This window comes from Diadema setosum, chromosome 9 (genome assembly GCF_964275005.1).
Source record: "Diadema setosum chromosome 9, eeDiaSeto1, whole genome shotgun sequence".
NCBI classification, from domain to species: domain Eukaryota; kingdom Metazoa; phylum Echinodermata; class Echinoidea; order Diadematoida; family Diadematidae; genus Diadema; species Diadema setosum.
Window position 1 is genome coordinate 30,979,708 of NC_092693.1, and position 21,882 is coordinate 31,001,589.

General features: G+C 40.9%; 2 protein-coding genes across 2 annotated transcripts in view; both read left to right on the forward strand.

Annotated features, from left to right (window-relative positions):
- LOC140233300 (serine/threonine-protein phosphatase 4 regulatory subunit 1-like) overlaps positions 1 to 955 on the forward strand; it is a 22,332-nt gene extending 21,377 nt beyond the window's left edge. The window contains exon 5 of the mRNA XM_072313411.1: positions 902 to 955. Coding sequence (XP_072169512.1) covers positions 902 to 955 — 54 coding nt within the window. The remainder of the gene's footprint in view (positions 1 to 901) is intronic.
- A 3,635-nt stretch (positions 956 to 4,590) lies between these two features.
- Positions 4,591 to 20,267, forward strand: LOC140233412 (serine/threonine-protein phosphatase 4 regulatory subunit 1-like). Its single transcript, XM_072313518.1, has 12 exons — positions 4,591 to 4,692; positions 6,255 to 6,320; positions 9,822 to 9,980; positions 10,415 to 11,449; positions 12,445 to 12,633; positions 13,084 to 13,245; positions 14,228 to 14,328; positions 15,576 to 15,696; positions 16,746 to 16,861; positions 17,377 to 17,537; positions 19,062 to 19,204; positions 19,797 to 20,267. Exons 1-12 carry the CDS (start codon positions 4,591 to 4,593, stop codon positions 19,809 to 19,811), a joined length of 2,370 nt encoding a protein of 789 aa, XP_072169619.1. The 3' UTR covers positions 19,812 to 20,267.
- Positions 20,268 to 21,882: the final 1,615 nt, after the last annotated feature.

Consider the following 21,882-nt stretch of genomic DNA (forward strand, 5'->3'; position numbering starts at 1 on the left):
TAATGAGAGGTAGCGAGAGATGTTGCTAACTAGCACATCATGTTTGCCGCTAATCAACAACAGGGGGAGTGACGTACCGCAGTGTGTGTATTATTCATGCAGCTGCTACCCGAGTTGAGCGAGAGAGGGGTAGAGAGAACCCATAGGGAGCAGTCTTTTTTCTCTTTCGCTCTCTCCTTCACGAGCGCACAGGCATACCCACACACACACATATGATCAACATACATACTGTGTGATGAGTAGCCAGCAATGCACGCTGTTGAAAAACATACTACACTTCTCCATCGTCGCCTTGTAAGATGCTGCTGTACATGAGTCCTTTCTACTCCAGACGGACCCAACTGTGTGTCGCTTGCCTGCTAAGTCTTCTCCCACTCACCACACTAACGTCATACTCACAGATGTCAAGCCGGCCCACACACACACACACACACAAACACACACACACACACACACACACACACTATCACACACAAATGCACGTGCATGAAACAGCACAGTAGCAGGAAGGCAGCCATAGATGTGCATAAAGATGTGCTGCGTGAAGCCATTTTCCTTCACGGGCAAAGCAAGACTGGAGAACCCATCTCGGCAAGTCAGTGCGTAGTTGGGAGTATTATCTAAAGAAAAAAAATAATAATAAAAAAGAAGCAAATATGTAATTGAGCTCACGTTGCCTCGACAGAGGTGGACCTTTGTTTGCGGAGGAAACCATGAAATTCCTACAGTCAAAATGACACAGAGCTGTCACACATCTCGGTGATTAGTGATAACGTGCACATTGGAGGAACAAAGGAGTACCCCTGCCTCTAAAAAGCTTGACTCCAAGCCGTTCTTCGTCGGCCATCATTCTCTGCCTCTTAAATCAAGTACAATATGACTGTGGATGTGTTTACTCAAGAGTTACTGCGCATCCCCGGCCCTGCTGGAAAGATGCAAGAGAGGCGTGCGGTGAATCATTTCTGGATGGGGCCAACATTTGCTGGATCGCTGAGGATTTTTTTTTTTTTTTTTTTTTTTTTTCTGGCCAGCCGGTTGAGACAGCTTGGGGAAGAGTGTGGTATTCCCCGGTTGAAAGACATGGGTAGTGAGATTTTGACTATTTCGCAAGCAATCTCACTATTCTGTTTTTCCACCCGGTGACTGCCCCCCCATCATCTCGCCATCCGCCTGCCGTCTTTGCCGAGATGTCTTCAGCTACCATCAAAAGCTTCTTGAACTGTCATATTAATTGTCAGCATCAAACTGTATGACGGATCATGTGTGACAGTAATGTCTGATGTGAGCATCGTCTTTCCCCTGCTACCCTGGCTCAATTAGTAATTCAAAAGGTACCTGCAAGCCAAGTGTATTTTGACCTCTGTTGATGCCTTTTGATCTGTACATGACAAAATCACAAAATTCTTCATGAAAAATATACATCATATATTTTCAAACTTTCGTTGCTATTACTGCCTGCATTTACAACAGCACCACATGTCTTTCTTTTTTTTGTGCAAATGTTTCTGACAAATTTTTGACTTAGCAGTGAATGGTAAGGCACCATTACTGTGTCTATTGTTCAACTCCAGTGTTACATGAGGAGGATGTCACTGCTGGAATATGAATAAAGATAGTCTGGAGGATTTTTATGCTTCAGCCTAAAGGGTGCCAAAGGCATTATTTTTCACAGAGGTGGGGCTCAACAGGGTGCTGGGGAAAAAAAATAAGGGAAAAAATGTTTCAAAATATTTTATACATATTTTCATGAAGTATTTACTGATTCAGTTATGTACAGACCTAAAAGACATCCGTAGAGGTCAACATGATTTTTGATTGAAGGGACTTTTTGCATTGGTGCAGGTCTGATTCAGTTTTACTCTGCTAATAATGTCAATTGTATTAAAATAGGGGGAAAAAAAGAAACACCCAAACCTGTTCTTTGGGTTAACCTGAAAAAAAATGCACACACCTGATTACTGTTCAATAAAGTAGCCTCCTGAAATAACAGTTTAAATCAATTTTCAGCTTGTTGAAATGTCAGTGGTTGCTAGCAATGACACGCACTCACTTAATGACGTACTTGCAATACTAACGTCCAGCCCGCTATTTTATTACCAAGCTTTATGGCGCCATTACAAGCAGTCTTTTTTTATGGTATGTTGTGTTGAAAATGGGAAAATAAGTAAAATTTTGACATACCATGTATAGCTCACCTCATGAGCTATTGTAACATTTGTCTCTAGTTCGCCATGCATAAACTTTGTAATTTTTCAGCTTTTTCTTTGCATCCTTTATGAGTGATTTTCACCTAACTTGGCAGGTAGCATCCCTTTGGTGATACGATCTGAATCATTCAAGTAGGCACAATGCTCCCCCCCCCCCCCCAGTTTTCACATTTTCATAATCTCCTTGAAAAACACATGGTCAATTTGGAAGGTATTATTCCTAGGGTGACAGAATATGTATAAAAAAAAAAAAGAGTGTGTATTAATAATGTAAGTAGGCACCATGTCTCACTGGTGGACCCCTAAAGTTAAAGAATCTTAAAAAAAAAAAAAAAAAAAAAAAAAAAAAAAAGAAAGAAACCTGTTATGAAATCATAAATGATGTACCTAAAATGCTATCTATAAGTGTGCTTGTGAGTGCAATTTCAAGTTTTTTCATGTGATATCCAGGGATGACTCTGTGTGGAGGATTGGGAGAACCAAAGGGGGGTCAATTTTCACATTTCATCTCCTTAAAAATGCATGGTCACATTTTCACCAAACTTCGCAGGTATTATTGCTAGGGCAGTAGAATGTAACATTTACCAATAGGTGCTATTGCCCCCTGGGGTCCCAGGGACCCCAGGACCCCAAATGTGAGGATCTTTAAAGGATTTTCTTCTATAAAACCAGAAACGTTTTGAGTAAATGCATTAGTGAATATACCTTTTATTTTGTTCATGGTAGATCCAGGGATGGTCTACTTTGTGCTAGCCCACTTGCGGCCGGTACCAAATTAGGGGCCAATGATCACTCTTTCAAATTTTCACCAAACTTGCCAGATATTATTGCCAGGCCAGTGTGATAGAATATGGACACCATGTCCCCTAGGAGACACCTGTAAAGCACCCCAAGTTGGCGATATTCTTTTTGGATAATAGTAAGGTAAACTTGCAATACTCCGGCGAGCACTAGACTCATGGGGTCTCTTCTTGTAATTTTTAGTTTGATATCATCAGATACTTTTTCCCCATTTATAGTGCTGAGCAAGATTTTGTGCTACAGACAGAGTAATCCAGTTTTCTTACCAATGTGTATATTGAGCTTGCATTGACAGATACCTCGGTCTTTTTTATGAGAATCATGTAATTTAGCCGGCAACATTATCAAACAATGTTGATGTAGCAGGCAAAGGTCACGGGTTCAGTGATTTACATGCAAATGGGGATGGTAAGGAGTTGCTCTCGCATGCTTCTCGCCTCAAACTGGCAAAGGGCCGTAATTGCGGCCTCCTCGGAGGGGGGCCAGCATCCATGCGAGCCTGCTTTGCAGATGACACATTCCCTAGGGGCAGACATCGGACGCCCACCAGTGACAGACCTGATACATTCCTGCGCTCATATCGCAGAGTTTGCTCATAAGCCTTAATGAAGAGTTATTGGGGGCTGAGAGAGACGGCGGGTTGCACTTTGCAAACCGTCGCAAGGGGGCTTTATCCCCCTTGTCTTAAGCAGCGTTACACCCCTGTGCCGAGAAAATAGGCGATTCCCTAATGCTGTGAATCGTTTGCTGCCCTGATGGCCGTATATTCCCATTTGCGCTCATTGCCGCACAGCCCATGCCTTGCCAGGTTCCGTTTGCGCACCTTCGCCGGCCATGTGCGAAATTGTATTTTGTGTCATGATCAGGCTGGTTGAAAAAATGTCAGCTACACCTGGCTAACTCCTGCTCTGTAAGTGCAAATTGTGATCAATGCTGTGTGGAAGAGTTAACCCGCCACTGAATGCATCGCATGGCACTCTGGTTTCTCATCACTGATATGCATAGATATTTCTTGTTGTTGCAGACTCCTGATGTATTCACAGCTATTACATAACTCCTTCCATTACACACACACACACACACACACACACACACCACAACAACAAAAAAAAAAAGATCAAAACTATATCACTGTGCAAAACCTAAAGATTGGATTTGCATTGGAGATAATGGTTTGCCAACAACCGATATACTATATACGCCATATATTTCGCGAGTCTAACTTTTTTTGCAAATCGGGAATTCTTGATGATTTCGCGAGTGGTTAAATTCGCAATCGTGGAGTCCTGTACTGAACGGAGAAGTGTACACGCGTACATCGCATTCACATCGGGTTCGGAGTCAATATTTTCGCTTGCCTTAAATTTCGCGAATAGCACCTGACTCGCAAAATTCGCGAAAATAAAAACCTCGCGAAATATTCGGCGTATACAGTATTCAGAATTGATTTTTGTCTCCTTTGCTTCATACACGTATGTCTCTTTGAATATATGCGGTGATTCACTGTTGTGTAAATCAGTCCCACTGACTCCATCATATTTTCTTCTGTCTACCCCACAAACATTATTTCTCCATGCAGCTCATGAGCAAGGTGGCTCCCCTTGTTGGCAAAGAGATCACAGAGAAGTACTTTCTACCGCAGTTTACAGAATTGTGCCAAGATAGCCTATTTCATATACGAAAGGTAAGCCAGCATAGATCTATACATCAACTCAAATCTCCCTTAACAGTCGATGATTGGTGTGAACGTGCTGTGTCTGATATTTGAGATATAAGGGACCAATGTAGTCTCTGTAGACATTGATAAGGCAAGATGACATGTCAAAACTTGAGTATATCAACATACAATTCAAAATGTTTGGCAGATGCACGCCACAGTACCAATGAAATGTTTTTTCTTTAAAATGTCCCTCAATGAAATCATGTTTGGCTGTTGGATGTGTGTATGTGTGTGAGAGAGATATTGATGCAACAAATCAAAAAGCTTTTGGCCCCACTTCCCCAAAACTTAACACAATTAGGTCTTGAAACTTGTCGAAACATTTGTCAGAATTAATCACCAATATTGTTCAGATAACATGCTGGATCTAGTGCCCTACAGACTTGTATCTGTGCTGGTAAAAGTGTATATAGTCTTCAGGAAGTTGTATTTGATAAGTATGGTTGTTGGTTCAGCACTGCCTTTTTTTTTTCTGTTCAGTCATTCATACAGCACTCTACTAGCACCAAAATACTCTAGAGGTTTTATGGGAAGCTGAAGTATTTTGTTTTGTTGTAGAAACCTTTGAATCTAATCTGCCTATGCCAAGTCATATGCAGGAGATAGAGCAACAGCAACAAAACTGGTTTCTGTAGTCCATGCCTTGCAAAAAGCACTTTCACTTTCGTAGAATAATTGCTCTCACACATAATGCTGAACACCTGATAATGTCAATTGAATGAGTCCAGCCAGTCTTTTGATTGAACACGTGGCAAGTAGTGCAGTACTGTGTACATGGGGCATCAGATATCATGCTCCCATGAAAGGAAAGAAACATTTATTGAGCCGTACTTCCCTGCAATAACTTTCCCCATCACTTCCTCCAGTGTTCGATGCCATGGCGTGATTTCATTGGTCAGTCTACGGCGACCATGCAGCTTGCAACAAACCCTTTCCTGACTGAATTATATTACTAGAGCAGAATATGATGATAATGAAGGGCTGTTGTATGTTTAAATGATACTATTTCAACCTGGGAAAAACAAAAACAAAAACAAAACAAATATCAACCATGTAGTGTCAGGAGATTGGATTGTACGCATTATGTTTGGTTTGTGTATGTTTTTGTTTGTTTTAGATACTCTCACCTGCCATGGGTGTCATTCTACGACAAAAAAAACAAAACAGAGAAAAATGAAATCTCAAGTAATCATTCTTACCCATTATGATATCAGCAGCAATATACGTGAACCATTTTCTTTCAGGATTATAATTCCTTACAGTGTGTATGCTTTTACCCACCACTATGCCATCTAATATAACATGTGTAGCGAATTATGGGTCTTGTCATATCTTGGGTATTAAATGTACATCATGGAAAAAGAGAGACGGTCAACCAAAAATTGAAAACCTTCTTCAGATTATATTAATTAAGATAGTGAAGCTCTCACAGTCATGTAGCATGGTAACTTGATTAGTTCAAACATGTCATTTTTCATGTGTAATGCAGGAGTTAATGTCAAAGATATCTTCATTTCCCCTTCTAGGTCTGTGCTGCAAACTTTGGTGATATTTGCACTGTTGTCGGAGAGGATGCCACAGAGAAATTATTGGTAAGAAGTTTATGACTGCATGAATTTCATTCACATTCACAGTCTGGACAATGTTGCTTAAAACTACTGTAAAAGTGGATATTGTAGCGCTCGACAGGCCAAGAAGAGTTTCATGTGTTTTTTAATTACGTGGAATCAGTACATTAACTACTGGAACATACGGCAAGCAAAAATATCTGTGTGCTTTTATTTTTGTGCTAGTTTCTGGTTGCGTGAAATACATGAAAATCTCAGCACTACGATGATTTCCACTCAATGGTAACTCTGCATTGAGTGGTAACTACATCAGCAATTGTTACCATTGATTGTAGAAGTTACCCTTAATAAAGTTCCCATACTTAAATGCAACATGCCCTGGTGCAGACAAAATGCGCTGAATGTGTGATTCCGTTTCTCAGGCGTGTAGGGAGAATTAGATACAGGAATTTCATGCCGAGAAGGAAGGAAATTAGGAGGGGGTGGGGTTTGTTGTTAATGTCAACTCTTTTATTTATAGCATCTTGTTTGTCAATTCTTCGAGTGTGTTTATGCGTCCTGTTTTCAGTTGTCTTGTCTCCGATGAAAAAGTGTCGGATGAAAAAGTGTCCAATGGACAAGACGAAGTGTCCCCCAAGAGTATTGTTATAGAAAACTGAAGTCTGTTGTTGGAATAAGGTATCATCTGTGATGATGGTCACAGCGTGGATAAGTAAGGGTCCCAGAAGTGCCTTAGATTGTTGGAGTTGTTCCACCAATTGGATTGTGAAAGAGAAACTAAAGAGTTAAATGCAATGTCTTTGTGGGATATCTTAGTTCATGCAAATCAAGTCTGGAATGTGCAACCATTTTTCACAGCCTTGATGAAATCAATGCAAACATCTATATTTCTATAATAAGTCCAATAAAATGAAGCTATGCTGACAGGTTAAAAAAAAATATAAATTCTGAAGTGCCTTGAGAGAAACCTAACAATATAAAAATTTATCTCGACATTTACCACTTAGTATTTTTATTTCTGGCAACTTTTACATTTTTTTTTCAAGATATTCAACCTGAGAAATAAACTGTGCAGTATTCATAGACTGCTGCATGAAGCATGAAGTTGGCCATGTTGAATTGGGATGGGGTGTAAAAATCATTTCTTGTCCAAATCATTTACCTTTGACCCTACTTGCTCCATTGGAACTTCAATTAAAACTGTAATTCAGGGAAACCTCGTACTTAATGGAGCAAATTGTTGGTCAAGTGTCAAAATCCATTATCCCCGCGTTCACATTGGTCCCCGCGTCGCGGGGAAAGTTCCAAGCTGTGGGACTTTCTCCTCGAAAACCATAATGTGAACGCTCGCTGGGACTTGTCCCCTCGTCCCCGCGAAGCAAGTCGGGTACGGGGACAAGATTTGGAGGGGAGAGTGACCTTGAGGCGAAATTGATAGCGTCCAGCTGTGGTCATCAAATGTGCGCATGCGCTATGCCTGGTTTCAAGTGGCAGAGCTCGCTCCAAGCCCCAAAATGCCCCCGCAGCTCGGGGACAGATGAGATACCAGTGTGAACGGTCAGTCGTAAAATAGATAAGATCTCTTGTGGCTGTCCCCGCGTCGCGGGGACCAATGTGAACGCGGGGTCCATGTAGGTAAGAAATCTTCATTTCGCACGCTGACTATTGGTTAACCCGGTCAAGCGTTTCTAGCACCATTTGTTGTACAAATATCATTGGGTGTCAATCAAAGGAAGAAAACAAAAACAGATTCTGACCTCTTATGTTTAATATTTTTTCTCCTCATGTGAATGAGCTGTCATCAATAATCTCAAACTTCAATATACATTACAGACAGGTTGTGTGAAATGGATAGATAGAGATGGTTTCAGTCCATAATTCTAAGAAACGAACCCCCCCCCCCCCCCCCAGTATATGTCTTCATTGAGTGGAGAATTTTGATGACCCCAGTACTCGTTGAGGAGAAAAATTTTCATCTCTTTACAAAAGGCAGTTTTTACTGTAATTTACTGAAATTATTATGCCTGAAAGAACCAGAGGCAGTTAGAATGTCTTATGTGTGTGTTCAGTCATCAAGTTTTATGTGTATTGTGTTGTTTGCTGAAGCAACTCCTTCAACATCCGGAAAAGATAAAATTCAATTAGTGAAGCAAATTTTGTTAATAATGTGTTGAAATTGTGATGAATAAGTGAAAGCTCCAGAATGTCTTGTGAGCTGCACTTACCACCATCTTCAAGGCTGGCCTTGTCAAAACACAACTCCTTAGAATTCTCCATTGTATGGTGGGGGGCGGGGGAGGGACAGGGGGAATGAGGGGAGTTGAGGCATTTGATTGAATTAGCCAAAAACCTCCTGAACCTGAATGTGAATTGGTAGAGAACTTTTCACCCTCTGAATAGAGCGCTCCTCCTTATCGTGCCGTGGCTGCGTCTCGCGGACTTTAGTGCCTCTGACTGCACCTCCCCCCGCTTCATGAAATAATCATACAATTGATGGTGAATTGAGCAGCTCTTGAATGCATAATGAGCGGTCTGAGAGAGAGAGAGTGAGATAGAGGGAGAGCGATAGCGAGAGCCCCGAGTCTCTCGCGGTGATTATTCGCATTGGCGACGACAAATTTTCCTCAATTAAATGAGATAACTCTGCCGAGGGTTTTGTAAGGCGACTTGTCGTCAATAATGCAGAGCGCTGCGCAGCAATATGAGTTGTGTATCAGCAGTGAGCGTGAAATGTGATCTTGACACATCAGTGTCGTGCTTCTCCATTTTGAGTCTAGTTTTCTTCACTTGTCCTGCTGTCGTGTTTATGAATTGTGCATTCATGTTCCCTCGCGCCCTACGTATGACATGTGACGTGATGGGATGTATGAGATCTCCTGTCAGAACAATGACTGCCATCTATTTGCTTGTCAATGATGTACATGTATTTGACATCCTTCAATGGAGAAACACATATACATTTCTTCACATTACTTGATTAGTCCATGTTACAATCATTTTTATTGCAAATAAATGATATGAGTCAAACTACTTTTATTTGCATGAAGTTGAGATGAGCTGTAGCTGTTGCTAAGTGTGCTCCTCCATACTGATATTTTGCCAAGAGAGATTTTGAAGCTTGCAACCTCTAGAAGGCAAGGTTCTATTTCAGTCATATCACCCTCGTCCTCTCAAATGAACCCATTTACTGAACTCCTCACTTGAAGTATTGCATTTCTGTGTAAGGATGGTTGTTTTTGGCAAGAGAGCTTGCCCTAGGCTTGCCAGGCCTAGCAACAACAACAACTGTATGCAAGCAGGCTTCCAGGTATCGAGGTGTATTATGCAGAAAGAGCCAGAACATAATGGCCCATTGTTAAATCCTCCGGCAAGCTTTTACCCCTGAATTATAATACAATTGCGTACCGACCTATCCTGGTGTAATAAGAGGATAATCAAGCTTGAATTTACTCTCTCTTCCCCTCCCTACCTCTCTAACTTTCCCTCCCCCCCCCCTTTCTCCATCTTTATCCTTTTCTCATCCAGTTACCAAGGTTTGAAGCACTGTGTGAGGATGGTGTGTGGGGAGTAAGGAAGGCGTGTGCAGAGTGTTTCATGACAGTGTCGTGGGCTACATCCAAGTCCAAGCGGGAGCAGGAACTCTCAAACCTCTTTGTCCAATTGCTGCGAGACCAGTCAAGATGGGTGAGTGACGTTCAAGTATTTTTTTTTTTCTTGTCAAGTCTATCCCTTGCGATACACACCCATTCTTATTGCAAAAGCGATTTACATTGAAAATGTTGCTACATCTTGTAGGTTTAACAGTTTAAATAGAGTATTATCAGGTTATTATTATCAGGTATTAACAGGTTATCATGAAGTTGCATCATCAACTGCCATTTGACAACTTCAACTTTTAATCTATTCCTAAGAAGAAGTTTGATGTAAGTCAATACAGAAAGTTAGACATATTCAGTCACAAACAGGATAGATTTGCTCTGGTACACTCACTAATCCAGCATTTTATATAACCTAAATCAGTGTTATTAATCTACTTTCTGTATATGCATATTTAACATGGATTCATTATACATATCATTAGAGCTTAGCGTTATGTTCAACTTTGTTACGTTCTCCAGGTAAGAATGGCAGCCTTTCAAGCCCTTGGTCCTTTCATCTCAACCTTCGCTGATCCCAGTATATCAGGGATCCAGCTGATGTACAATGCCGATGGCACAGTTCAGGTCGCGGGGATCATCCCCATCGAAGACGACAGCAGCAGCAAGCCCAGTATGTCCGATAACTCCCCCTCAAACCAAAGACTAGCAGAGAATGCTGCGATAGACACGCACAGCAGTGAGACTGCCAAGCAAGAGCAGAGCAGTGAAGTGAAGACTCTTCATCAGGGGGTGGGTCATCTAGAGTTCAATATAGGGGGCGGGCAGCAGCCTGCCCACGACGATAGTCCAGAGTATAATTCTTTCCTCTTCTGGAGACAGCCGGTGCCGGTCATCAGTGTTCAGGACGGAAACGCGGAAGATGGTAGCGGGGAAAAGACTGACAAAGATGAGCAGAAAAGGGGCGAGGTGATAGAGATGGAGGCATTAGGGGGGGAGAAGGAGGAGGAGGAGGAGAAAGATGAGACAAAGTCTAGAACTAATGGTGACCGGTTTACTAGTACTACAGAGTTTTCAATTGTACCGCTAGGCGGTGGGGAGAGCAGTGACGCGGAAAACGAAAAGTCGTCCCCCGACTCCGGGATCAGCAGTCCGGAAGCGGTGCATGAGGACAGCGACGACGGCGTGAGCAAGGAGGGGTCGGGCAAAGATATCCAGGATCTGGTGCAGACCATTTCCCAGATGAGCATCGGGTCCTCCCAGAAGGAGGAGGAGGAGGGGGAAAAACAAGGAGAAGCACAGGTGCAGACGGGTGGGGATGGGGCCACCGCGGGGATGGACCCCAACATGAAGCTCCACACCGCCAACCTGAGCGAAGCCAACGACATGTCCGAGATGGTCATGCACTTGCCGAGCACGCAGACGCTGGAGCAGAGGATCGACGACAAGACGCTCTCCTTTGTTAACGGTGTCCTAGAAGAGGAGGAAGAGCTGCAAGAATGGGCCGATGTCCAACCAAGTGCCTCCGAGAAAATGCAATTGGCCCAGAAAACTGAGGTAAGGAATAAGCTTGCTCTTTTCCCTAACACCTCCCCCCCCCCCCACGCACACATACAAACATGCACACATTGGTGCAGAAAAATGAGGTTAACTTGCTCTTATCCCGACCCCCCCCCCCACACACACACATGTCAGCTTCACATAAACCACTTCATTTCTTAAATACAGTAAATTATCTCGCTAGAGTGTACTCTTATCAGCTCTGCATGGGGTAAATCTTTTGTATGCTGTTGCAACATTGGCACAAACTCCATCCAAATATTGTCAGTGTTAAATAAGTTATGAGGACTGCAACACTAAGCTTTTCTACTGAGAGTATGATATGATACAAAGGTTAATGTACATTTTGATATCTCAAAAATGAGATAATAAAGATGTGTGTATATATAACCTGTTGACCTGTGTAAGTGGCATTTACATAACAAGGACAGCAGCAGAACTATATGCAGTAATGTTTCAGAAATCCACAAACATGTTTTAATAACTTAAGTTATGGCAATTGCCTCCATACCCAAGAAGTCATTTGCTTCTGCAGGGAAACCTGAGAGAGTAAAGGGCATGAAAGTCATTACAAATCAAATGCATAATGATATGCTTTTTGATTTCTCTCACTTCACTCCTGGGGGGCATTTCATGAAGGAACCTGTCGGATAAAATGTTCGACAAGTCAATTATATCCGACAAGTTTTGAGAAATTCTTTAGTCTGATTGGCTGATTTCTCTGAACTTGTCGGATATAATTGACTTGTCGGACATTTTATCCGACAAGTTCCTTCATGAAATGCCCCCCAGTTTTCACAATTTCTACCAGGGTGTATCATGCTGATGAGGCTATCCTTGTGCACTTTTTCTTGGGCTCTTTCAATGCAGAGGGAGACCTCAATTGCTATGTTCTGGTTTGGCACGTATGTTTTGCTTTGTTTTTAGCAATGAAGATGAGTGAACGTTTCCGGGTTTAAATTTGAAAAATCTTTTGGTGTTTTGTCCTGCAGCAAAATGTCATCCCAACCAGCCTCCTTGAGAACTACCTCTCCATGACAGACCCCAGGATTGCACAGGCAGTGGACACCGAGATCGCCAAGCACTGTGCCTACAGCCTGCCGGGAGTCGCCCTCACTCTGGGCCGCAAGAACTGGCCCTGCCTACGGGATATCTATGAGACCCTGGCCTCAGACATGCAGGTTGGTTTTTTGCAGATTAATGATGCAGAAGTAAATGAAAGAATTAAGAAAAAACAACTATAGATTGATAGAACATGAAACCCTGGTCTCGGACATTCAGGTTGGTTTTTGCAGATTTAAGACACAGAAGTTAAAGAAAGAATTGACAAAAAAACAACAACTGTGGATTAATAGAACACAATTACGCAACACGAGGCCCTGCTTCAGCTGATTGAGGGACATTTTCTGAAGGCATCCTCCATGTTTCTTCAAAAGATTGATGTTGGATTACTGCCATGAAGCATTTTGTAGAGAATTTGTGCTCGAAACAAATTTAATCCAGTTGTGCATACAGATGTGTAATACCATAGACACTATTTCATATGTTCTAAAGAGACCGATCACATCATAAAGATGTCGACACCAATACTGGAATCTTAGTCCCCTCTTCACCTTTTTGTCTCCTTCCAGTGGAAAGTGAGGCGTACGTTAGCATTCTCAATACACGAGATGGCTCTCATTCTTGGGGACGAGATCACTTCGAAGGACCTCGTGCCCATCTTCAACGGTTTTCTACGAGACCTGGACGAGGTCAGGATAGGCGTCCTCAAGCACTTTGCAGACTTTGTCAAGGTAAGGAGCACCGGCAGAATGTGAAGAGTAGCAAACATTGTAAAGGCCTGATTTGGAGTAAGAATGGAAAGTTAGGGGCATTCAAACATGATCTATCTCTTGTAGAATATGTTGTAAATGATATGTCCTCCATGTACCGAAGGTTTGAATGAAGGAATGCCTCATCGTGGGCACACTCTGCAAGTTCTCGGAAGATGAGATTAGTTGTTTCAGGGAAAAAAAGGAAGGAAAACATGCCACACATTTACGATGAAAGATGGTTTACTAAATTAGAAACAATAATGGACGTTAATTCTTTTAAGTGACTTCGCAGAAAGATCAGAAATAGCAACACTTCTCACAAATTGTATTTTACTTTATAAAGATATTGAAATAAGAATACATTATGATCAAACCATATCCTAGGTATTTTGAAATATGTTTGATTTAAAAAATAAAAAAATAAAAAAAAATATTAAGGAGTGGATAGGATGGCAAGAATGCATTCCAGGAATGTTAATGTCATTATGGTGGTATATGAAGGAGGACAAAAGTGTGAACTCTGCTTGACCTTGCCCCCACCAAGTTGCAGGGTATTTGTATTTGAGGCACTGTAAAACTCGGTACTTTGAGCATATTTTGCATGATAACATTCTGTCTCACTGCCCATCAAATCAGTCAGTGCGTGGTAAGTGGAGATATATTGCCTGCTTTAGATTGGACACAAATTTGATTCTGCTCTGTGGCTGCACATGGCACCAGCCTGTAGCCTGCCATCCAATCAATAGTCTTGCGGTTTTTGTTTTCATTTTGTTCTCATATTTGTCTTTTTCCCCTCCACACAGTGTAGATGAACTCCATGAACCGCTGAACCGGTTCCAAATCAAATCAAGGAGTATTTACATTTCTCTCGTAAATTCAGATGCTTGTTCAGCTGTTCTGCTCTCTTTCGCTGTGTTCTCTCTGACTGATACATACTTCATTATCTTTCCCCCGTGTGCAGTTATTGCAACCCGAGCTGAGGAGGCAGTATCTCGGCCGAATGACTGACTTTCTGACGACCGACAACCAGAGGAACTGGCGCTTCCGACTTGAGCTGGCAGAGTAAGCAGCCCTTAAGCAATTAAGAGAAACTGTGCAGAATTCTAGAGTTATTAAAAATCAAAAGTAGCATGATAACATTTAAAGGTAGGGAATCCCATTTGCATGCCTTAAATGAAGAGTTGTATAAATACAAAGGTATGTTGAAGAGAGAATCATTTTAGAAACTCCCATAAAGTATTGAAAGTGGAAGGTAACATTTAGTACATTTTTATTGACCGTTAGATTTTGAATTGAATTTTTTTCGGGGCTCACCGTAAATTCCTGTACATTACTAGGCTACCTTTGCAGACCCATGCACTGCATGTGTGTCCATCATGTATATTTTGTGAAGAAAGTTCATCAAAACTTACAAACATTTCTATATACATTCTTGCCACACACTCTATATGTTATTACATCAGCTCTTATACTTTTAGATTTGTGTTTATAGATAAAAAATACAGAAGACTGCAACAAAAAGGCTTAAGTGTGGCTGACACACAGAACTACTGAGTAGTTGAGTTTTGTGCATTATTCAAATTGTAGATAACTGTTGACTTCCAAATTTCTCAGCAGTGGACTAAACAAGTCCTCTTAGGTTCATATTTAATGTTTTGCTACATTTTGGGAGGTCTGTAAAAGGTATCCCCTACCTTTAAAAAGAAAAATTATTTACTTGAAGTGCTCTACTGGCACCCAGTTTGAGGTAGCGAATGATGTCCGAGTCCCGTGATTGCTTATGAAAGCTCCTCAGAAACAAACAAAGGAAGACGAAGAAGCAAGGATGTATTTGACATCAGCTTTCATTGCGATCTCAACTACAGGCACCTTTCTCAGTTACAGTCTGTTGGTTTTATGTGTGTGTGTATGTGTGTGTGTGTGTGTGTGTCTGTTTGTGTGTCTGTATCTGTGTCTGTGTGTAAGACTGGAAAGATAGCTGTTTTTCTGGAAAATAAATCTTGATGGGCTTCCCATTTCTAAAATCCTCTCCCCCTGAACTCAATTCCTTGTCTTTGATGCCAGAGGTACACCTGTTTGATAATTTGTGATTTACTTGACCAGGAAAAAGACGATACAGTACAGCAATAGAAAAATACACCACAACACATTACACACAAGAATTAATGGCCAGTGAAACAAATTTGGTGATATCCATGGCTTTTCCTTCTTTGCACCCTCCTCGATCACATTTGGACCTTACCTGAAAAAGACGGTGTTATCAACATTTTTGTTATTTCCTTCAATTCTTCTGGTTTTAATTCTCGCAGGCAACTAATCCTCCTGTGCGATCTGTACGATCCCAGCGATGTCTGTGATAACATCTTGCCCATCGCCATGACACTAGCCGGGGATCGCGTCGCCGATGTGAGGTTCACTTCGTACAAACTGGTAAGCATTGCTAAGCATTGGGGAATGTGATCTCTGATAGAGATTTGTGCTTGTGATACTCCCGCCCACTGCTCCTTTTCTGGAGTAGTAGCTCAAAAGATTACAACTACTGTTACAGTATTCGCAGAGCAAGGCAATAATAGTAGGGAAGAGCATGCAGTGAATTAGCACATTATCACTGTCTGTGACATTGTTGTAAATAGAAATTGTGCATTCTGTTGCCACTGCTATGCGTGCATTTCATATCAATTGCTTAAAATAGCTTTTACAGTTGTACATTTGGATAACATGACAGATTAGAAATACATACAGCATAGCTTCCACAGTGATGAATGCGCTTCTCTCTGAAGGTTTTTGAGAGTATTTTTAAATTTTATGGGGATAGGGGTGGGGCTGGTGGACTGGCTGGGGGAGAAGGGTTGTTAATTTGTTAATGAAACTAGTCCCACCCTGTATTGAGAAAAAATCATGTAAGTTTTATGAAGGATTTAATACTGACACACTATGGGCCAGTCTGATATAATATTGTTACAGGGCAGCAGAGTGGACCCTGATAAATCCTCTTTCTAGCTACATTCCAAGTAGATGCCATGGCATACTATAAAACCAGAAATATTTGTGTGCATTAAACTTTCATTGGGAATTTCTTGTAGAGCCAAGATTCGCGAAAGAAAAATGTGTGTGAAAGTTTTTCTTTACACAATGCATTGAATGCCAGTGGTAATTTGCGAATGTTTCTGGTTTTACATTATCATTTCCTCTTTAGTTCTAGAATGAGGAAAAAGGGGAAAAGTCAAATTTGGTCACTTTGACCCACTGCAAAGAAGGGCCCTTATCATGAGCAATGGGGAGACTTGATGATTATCGTCTTTATTCTAAAAAAACATTTTCTGATCTTATTACAATTTTCTTCACACCTTTATAATGAAGTCTGTTTTGAAACAATCAGAAAGCTTCTGTTAAATTTGCCTACCATTGCAAGAAGTAATGGCATGCAGCTATCCTCACCATTGTTCATTGCTTGTGTTATTCTCACCCAAACGAAACAGCTGAGTATGATCGCCAAGATCATCATGTCGTCCAGCAATGGCAACCTGAGGAGAAATTTCGTCCACGAGATCAACTCCAGCTATGCAGAGAGCCCCCGTTGGATCAAGAGACAGGCGTAAGTCAACACATATACAGTTCTGTTCTATCTCATTCAGTAAAGAAAACTTCCCCTGAAAAAGCACTGAAGTGGACTAGAAAGTATCACTGATTGAAACAAAAAACAAGAACAATACAGAAGAGGAAAGTGATTGTGTGTGACTGATTTAGTTGCTTAGTTTTTGTTTGCATCTTCATACCAATGCAAAATTGTTGGGAGAGGGCACTTAACTGATAATGTTGATTCTGCATAATAGCTCAGTTGATTATGTTTACCTCTGTTGTATTTTGTTTCCCTCTATTTGTATTCTGTTTACCTCTACTTGTATTGCTGTTTACCTTTACTTGCATTCTGTTTTCAAAGCTATGTAATAGGATAATCCATATCAATAATGATTAGTACATCGTATTATCGTACAAAGTATTAATCATATGCTGCAATCTGTTAACAAGGATTTGTGTGATTGAAACCAAAGAAAAGAGAAAAAAAAGAAAAATGAAGACCATAAAATCTCATTTTCATGTTTGTTCCAGGTATTGCCATCTGTGCCAAAGACTGCTCCACGAGCAGGCCCTGGATGCATTAGTCTTCGCTACAGACTTCCTGCCTAGTCTACTCCAGCTGGAGAAGGATCCCATCCCTAACGTCCGCATCACAGTGGCCCGCACCCTCACCGAGTTCGTTCTTCCTCTATGTAAGTACCCTACCAGCAATGCACTGTGGCTGTTGGGGGTGGGGGGGGGGAGGGGGGGGGGGCCTTTGCAAGTTCCAGGACTAACATATTGCTGTCACTGTTTTAATCTCCTTCCTTGTCCCTGTGTTTTTATTCTAATGTGTTTGGGAGAAGTGATTTGTGGAGTTAGGCAATTGTAAGACACAAATTAAAATCAAAATGTTTTACCCCCAGCTGAGGGAAATTATCTCTCTGTATCTTGCTTTCTCCCAGCATAAAGGAGAAAGAAAGGAAGTGTGATGGTAGAAGTGTTGCCCCTTGGTGTCCATGTGTCACTATAAGCTTAACACTGACAAATATTGTTTTCCCCATACCCATTATTGAGCAGGATTTGAATGCTTTAGTTTACTGTAACAAAGCCTTCTGCATGGAACAATGATCCGTAAAGAGGCTGCTAAGAGCTGAATTCCCGAGAGATGGGAACATTAATATCCTCTGCTACCGTCGTTGCATGGATGGATGCCTCTAGACTTGGGCCTACGTGGCAAAAAGATACCCCCGGGCCTCAGTAACAGCCAGTCACGTAGAAAACACTTCTCTTTACTGGCAAGAGTGGAGTCTGCTGGGAGAAATTACATTCAGTCATTCAGTCATGGCAGAGTTAGCTTTTAGTCTTGAAAATGTGGGACTTGGGAGCACTGGTGCTGGAATCCAGTCCCTTCTATTGTAAAGAGTGTCGGATCAGTAACTGCTACATCCATCACTGCCTTGAAAACGACAAGTCACATAGACAGCAGATTCTCACAAACTGCACATTGCTGCTGTTCCATTGATCAAGACAAAGGTAAAAAGTAAAACAAATGAAAAGTGGATCACTACAGGTTGTTGTGTAAACTGTTGTAAGTCAGCCAGTTCAAATGCAAACAATACTGTATATGCCATATATTTTTGTGGAGTTTTTCATTTCTGTGAATATCGCTAGAAGGGTACCGTTCAAGAATTTCAGAGCACATGAAAGTACAGTGCAGTCCCGTATAACAAACACGGTTATAACGACATTCCGGTTACAACGAAGTAAAAATTTAGGCCACAAAATTATTTACTCTATGTATTTGTAATGTTTATCTGTTTGGTTAAAACGAAATTTCGATATAACGAAAGAAAACTGCCAGTCCCTGGGACTTCCGTTATAACGGGAGTCCACTTTATTAATTTTGATCCAGACATGAATGCTTCATGCATGCATAGATTTCACAATCCATTACTGTGCTCAACAATCGCGAATTCAAACACTTGTGAAATTGTTGGGAAGTCCCGATTTGAGAAAAATTAGACTTACTAAATATATGCCAATACAGTACATGGAAAAAAGTGAATGTTTTCAATAATGTTTATCCTTCCTTAATTTGCATTTTTTCACACCATTTCTGACTTTGATGTCGCAAGAAAAAAAAAAAAAAGGAGCTGAATGAAAACCTGTTATTGTACTGTAAAATCATCTGGCATGAAATTCAATGTGCTTTGTGTCATCTTTGTTCTTGGTAGATTATTACGACAAGCGGGGGAATCCCCACCAGGAGGAGATGATGAAGACACTGACGCGGTTACGTGGAGACGAGGATCGGGACGTCCGGTTCTACTCCAGCATCGGCCCATCCGGGGAGACGAAAGCGCCTTTCGCTGAAGGGGTTAGTTTTACAACCTCGAGAGGATTTCTTCCTCCTATTTGCAATCTCTCTGCATGAATCTGTCTCATATGATATTTGAAACTTTACTGTTTTATTTTATTTTTTTAATACGACAGTGAAGAATTAAGTGAACATGTGGCACATGATAGAATGCAGAGCACTTGTATCAGTCTACTAGCCAGTTGACGGATGGTCGGTAAAAGAAATACCCCCAACTTTTCAGTTCTCACAGAGTCCATTATGATGGAAGTGTGGATACGATTCGAATGAATGTCCAGGGCATTTTCTTTGTCACTTTAAGTTGCAATAGTGATTGCTAGAAACTGATGCGTGGGACATGCCTTTACCAAAGTCCGTATGATATGCTGTAAAGCTTCTTGGTTGTTGCAAGAGCAGAAATCTTTTAGGAGAACTGACAATGTAGTAATTATGACTGTGAGTGTGTGTATTGGTCATCTTGTGGAGCAAATAGATGATAAACCTCTGACCTTCGCTGTACTATATATGTAAAGTTGTATGTTGACATTTTTGTTCTTAGTGTGTTTAGTACTCCATCATTACTTTCATCTTGTGTACATGCATTTTTCCCCAGGAACCACCGGTATAGCTGGCGCAATGACTGTCATCCGATGCAACCTTATTCTTCCACTAGTGTGCTACCGTTGGTACATCACATCACACTCATCCTCGACACAAAGCTAGATTCAAGATGCCCACCAAAGTCAGACCTGGTCAATCTTTACCTCCCGCTACTATTGACCTCTTCAGTCGGTCTAAACCAGGGCAAACAGACCAACAGTTGCACCCAAGCACACTGCTTTACGTTAAGATTTTTTTTTTTTTTTTTAATGGGTCTAGTCTTGTTTTTTTGCCTGCTTTAATGCTACTGACAGTAGGGGATGTGTGACACGATTTTCGCCCCCACCGTGTTGCCATATGGTTCTGCTGAAACCTCACAGCATGTCATCAACTCTACGTGTGCTTTAGTTGGCTTGCTCTCTATTTCTGCCGCCATGCACAGGTAGCGTTCAGCATATTGTCAATAAATAAGAGTTTAACCGAATCCTCCAATCCTAGTTGTGCAGTCTTCATGTGGGACTTGCTCTGTATTTGCCACCATGCACAGGTAGCGTTCAGCATATTGTCAATAAATAAGAGTTTTACAGAATCCTCCAATCTTAGTTGTGCAGTCTTCATGTGGGACTGCAGCACAGTTTGGCAGACCCTGTATTATGGTCTAAGTTTTATCTTTGGGGGGAGATTCATTAAATGCTTATAAGATGACTTGGGAAGCACTGGCTAGACTCCTGGGCACAGTAAAGTTCAAGTAAAGTAAGTGTAAGAGTAAGTAAAGTGTAATACGGCCCCTGCTGCTTTCTGTGCATAATGTCCCTATGAAGCATCGTGTCAAGTTTTGCAGCAGCGAATTTTATAAAAATTCCTTATTTCGTGTTAAATGCTTTAGAAACTTCACATTCTGTCTTGTTATGTAATCTTCACAAATATTTGTTATCTCTGTATTTATATAACTTTGGGCTTTAGTACGCATATATCCCCACAGACCTGATATCACCATTACTTATCACACCCAAGTCGGTTCCTTATATCGAACGTTTTGGGTTGCAAAAGATTTTTTTTTTCCTTTAAAAATCTTCATTTATTCAAAGACTAAGAACTTTTAAATCATTATTGCCAACTTTGCAAAGTAAAAATACGCCTCACAGTTTCAAAATATGGGAAGTTATGGAGAAAAGAGGATGGGTAGCTGTCAGAAAATTGTATAGCAGCAGGTTTTTAAAGACAGATGATAATCCCTACCACATATTCACCCCATTTTCTTTCCCTAGTTCATCAAGCCATCTAATCTTATATCCAGCCTAAATGATATCATCATGTTGTAACTTTGAACATCGTTTTATTTTCATTTGCATTATTAATGGGGACTCTTGAATACCATGCTGTGTATCTTCACATGTAGTAGTCTTACCAGATTTGATGTTTTGGGCAAGATCTACTCGTGCAAAGGGTGACCAATGAACACACAAACTAGATGAAAACGTCGGTGTCTTTCCCCTTGCCCTTCTTAGTTGCCCAACTTCACCAAGTAAACTCATTCACTTCATATAATCTGATGAGGTAATATAGGATGTTCCCTTTTTTTTTTATTTTTTCCTGTGGAAAATTATAAATTATGAACACCAGTGTGATTAGTGGTTAAAAAATATTAAAGTGTGCATGGGTAAACTTCATTTATATGAGAAGGTAAAACATGATTATTATGTCACGGTTGTGTATGGACTCGCTTTGCCTGTGACATCCTAGTTTCTTATCCCTGTATTAAAGTCTGTTTTCTGAGAGGAGGAGAAGTGCTAAATATTACGTGTTTGGAGTAAGAAACTTTTTAGTTTTTTTAAGCAAGTTTATAATGCAAGAAATTTTGATGTTTATAAAATTGTTTTCAATTTTACACATTTTTATTTTGTTTCAATTACTCTAGACTTCAGTCATTTTAAACTGATGTTAGTGAGAATCCACTTTCCGTAGATGTTAATAAAACAATCATGTGGATATTTGTTGCCAACTTTTCTATGACAGGAACTGTGTTTTTACTGTGCCCTTTATTTGTCCTTACAAAGTCACTTCAGTTCAGCAAGGCAGTCTTTGTTCTTTCAGTTTTT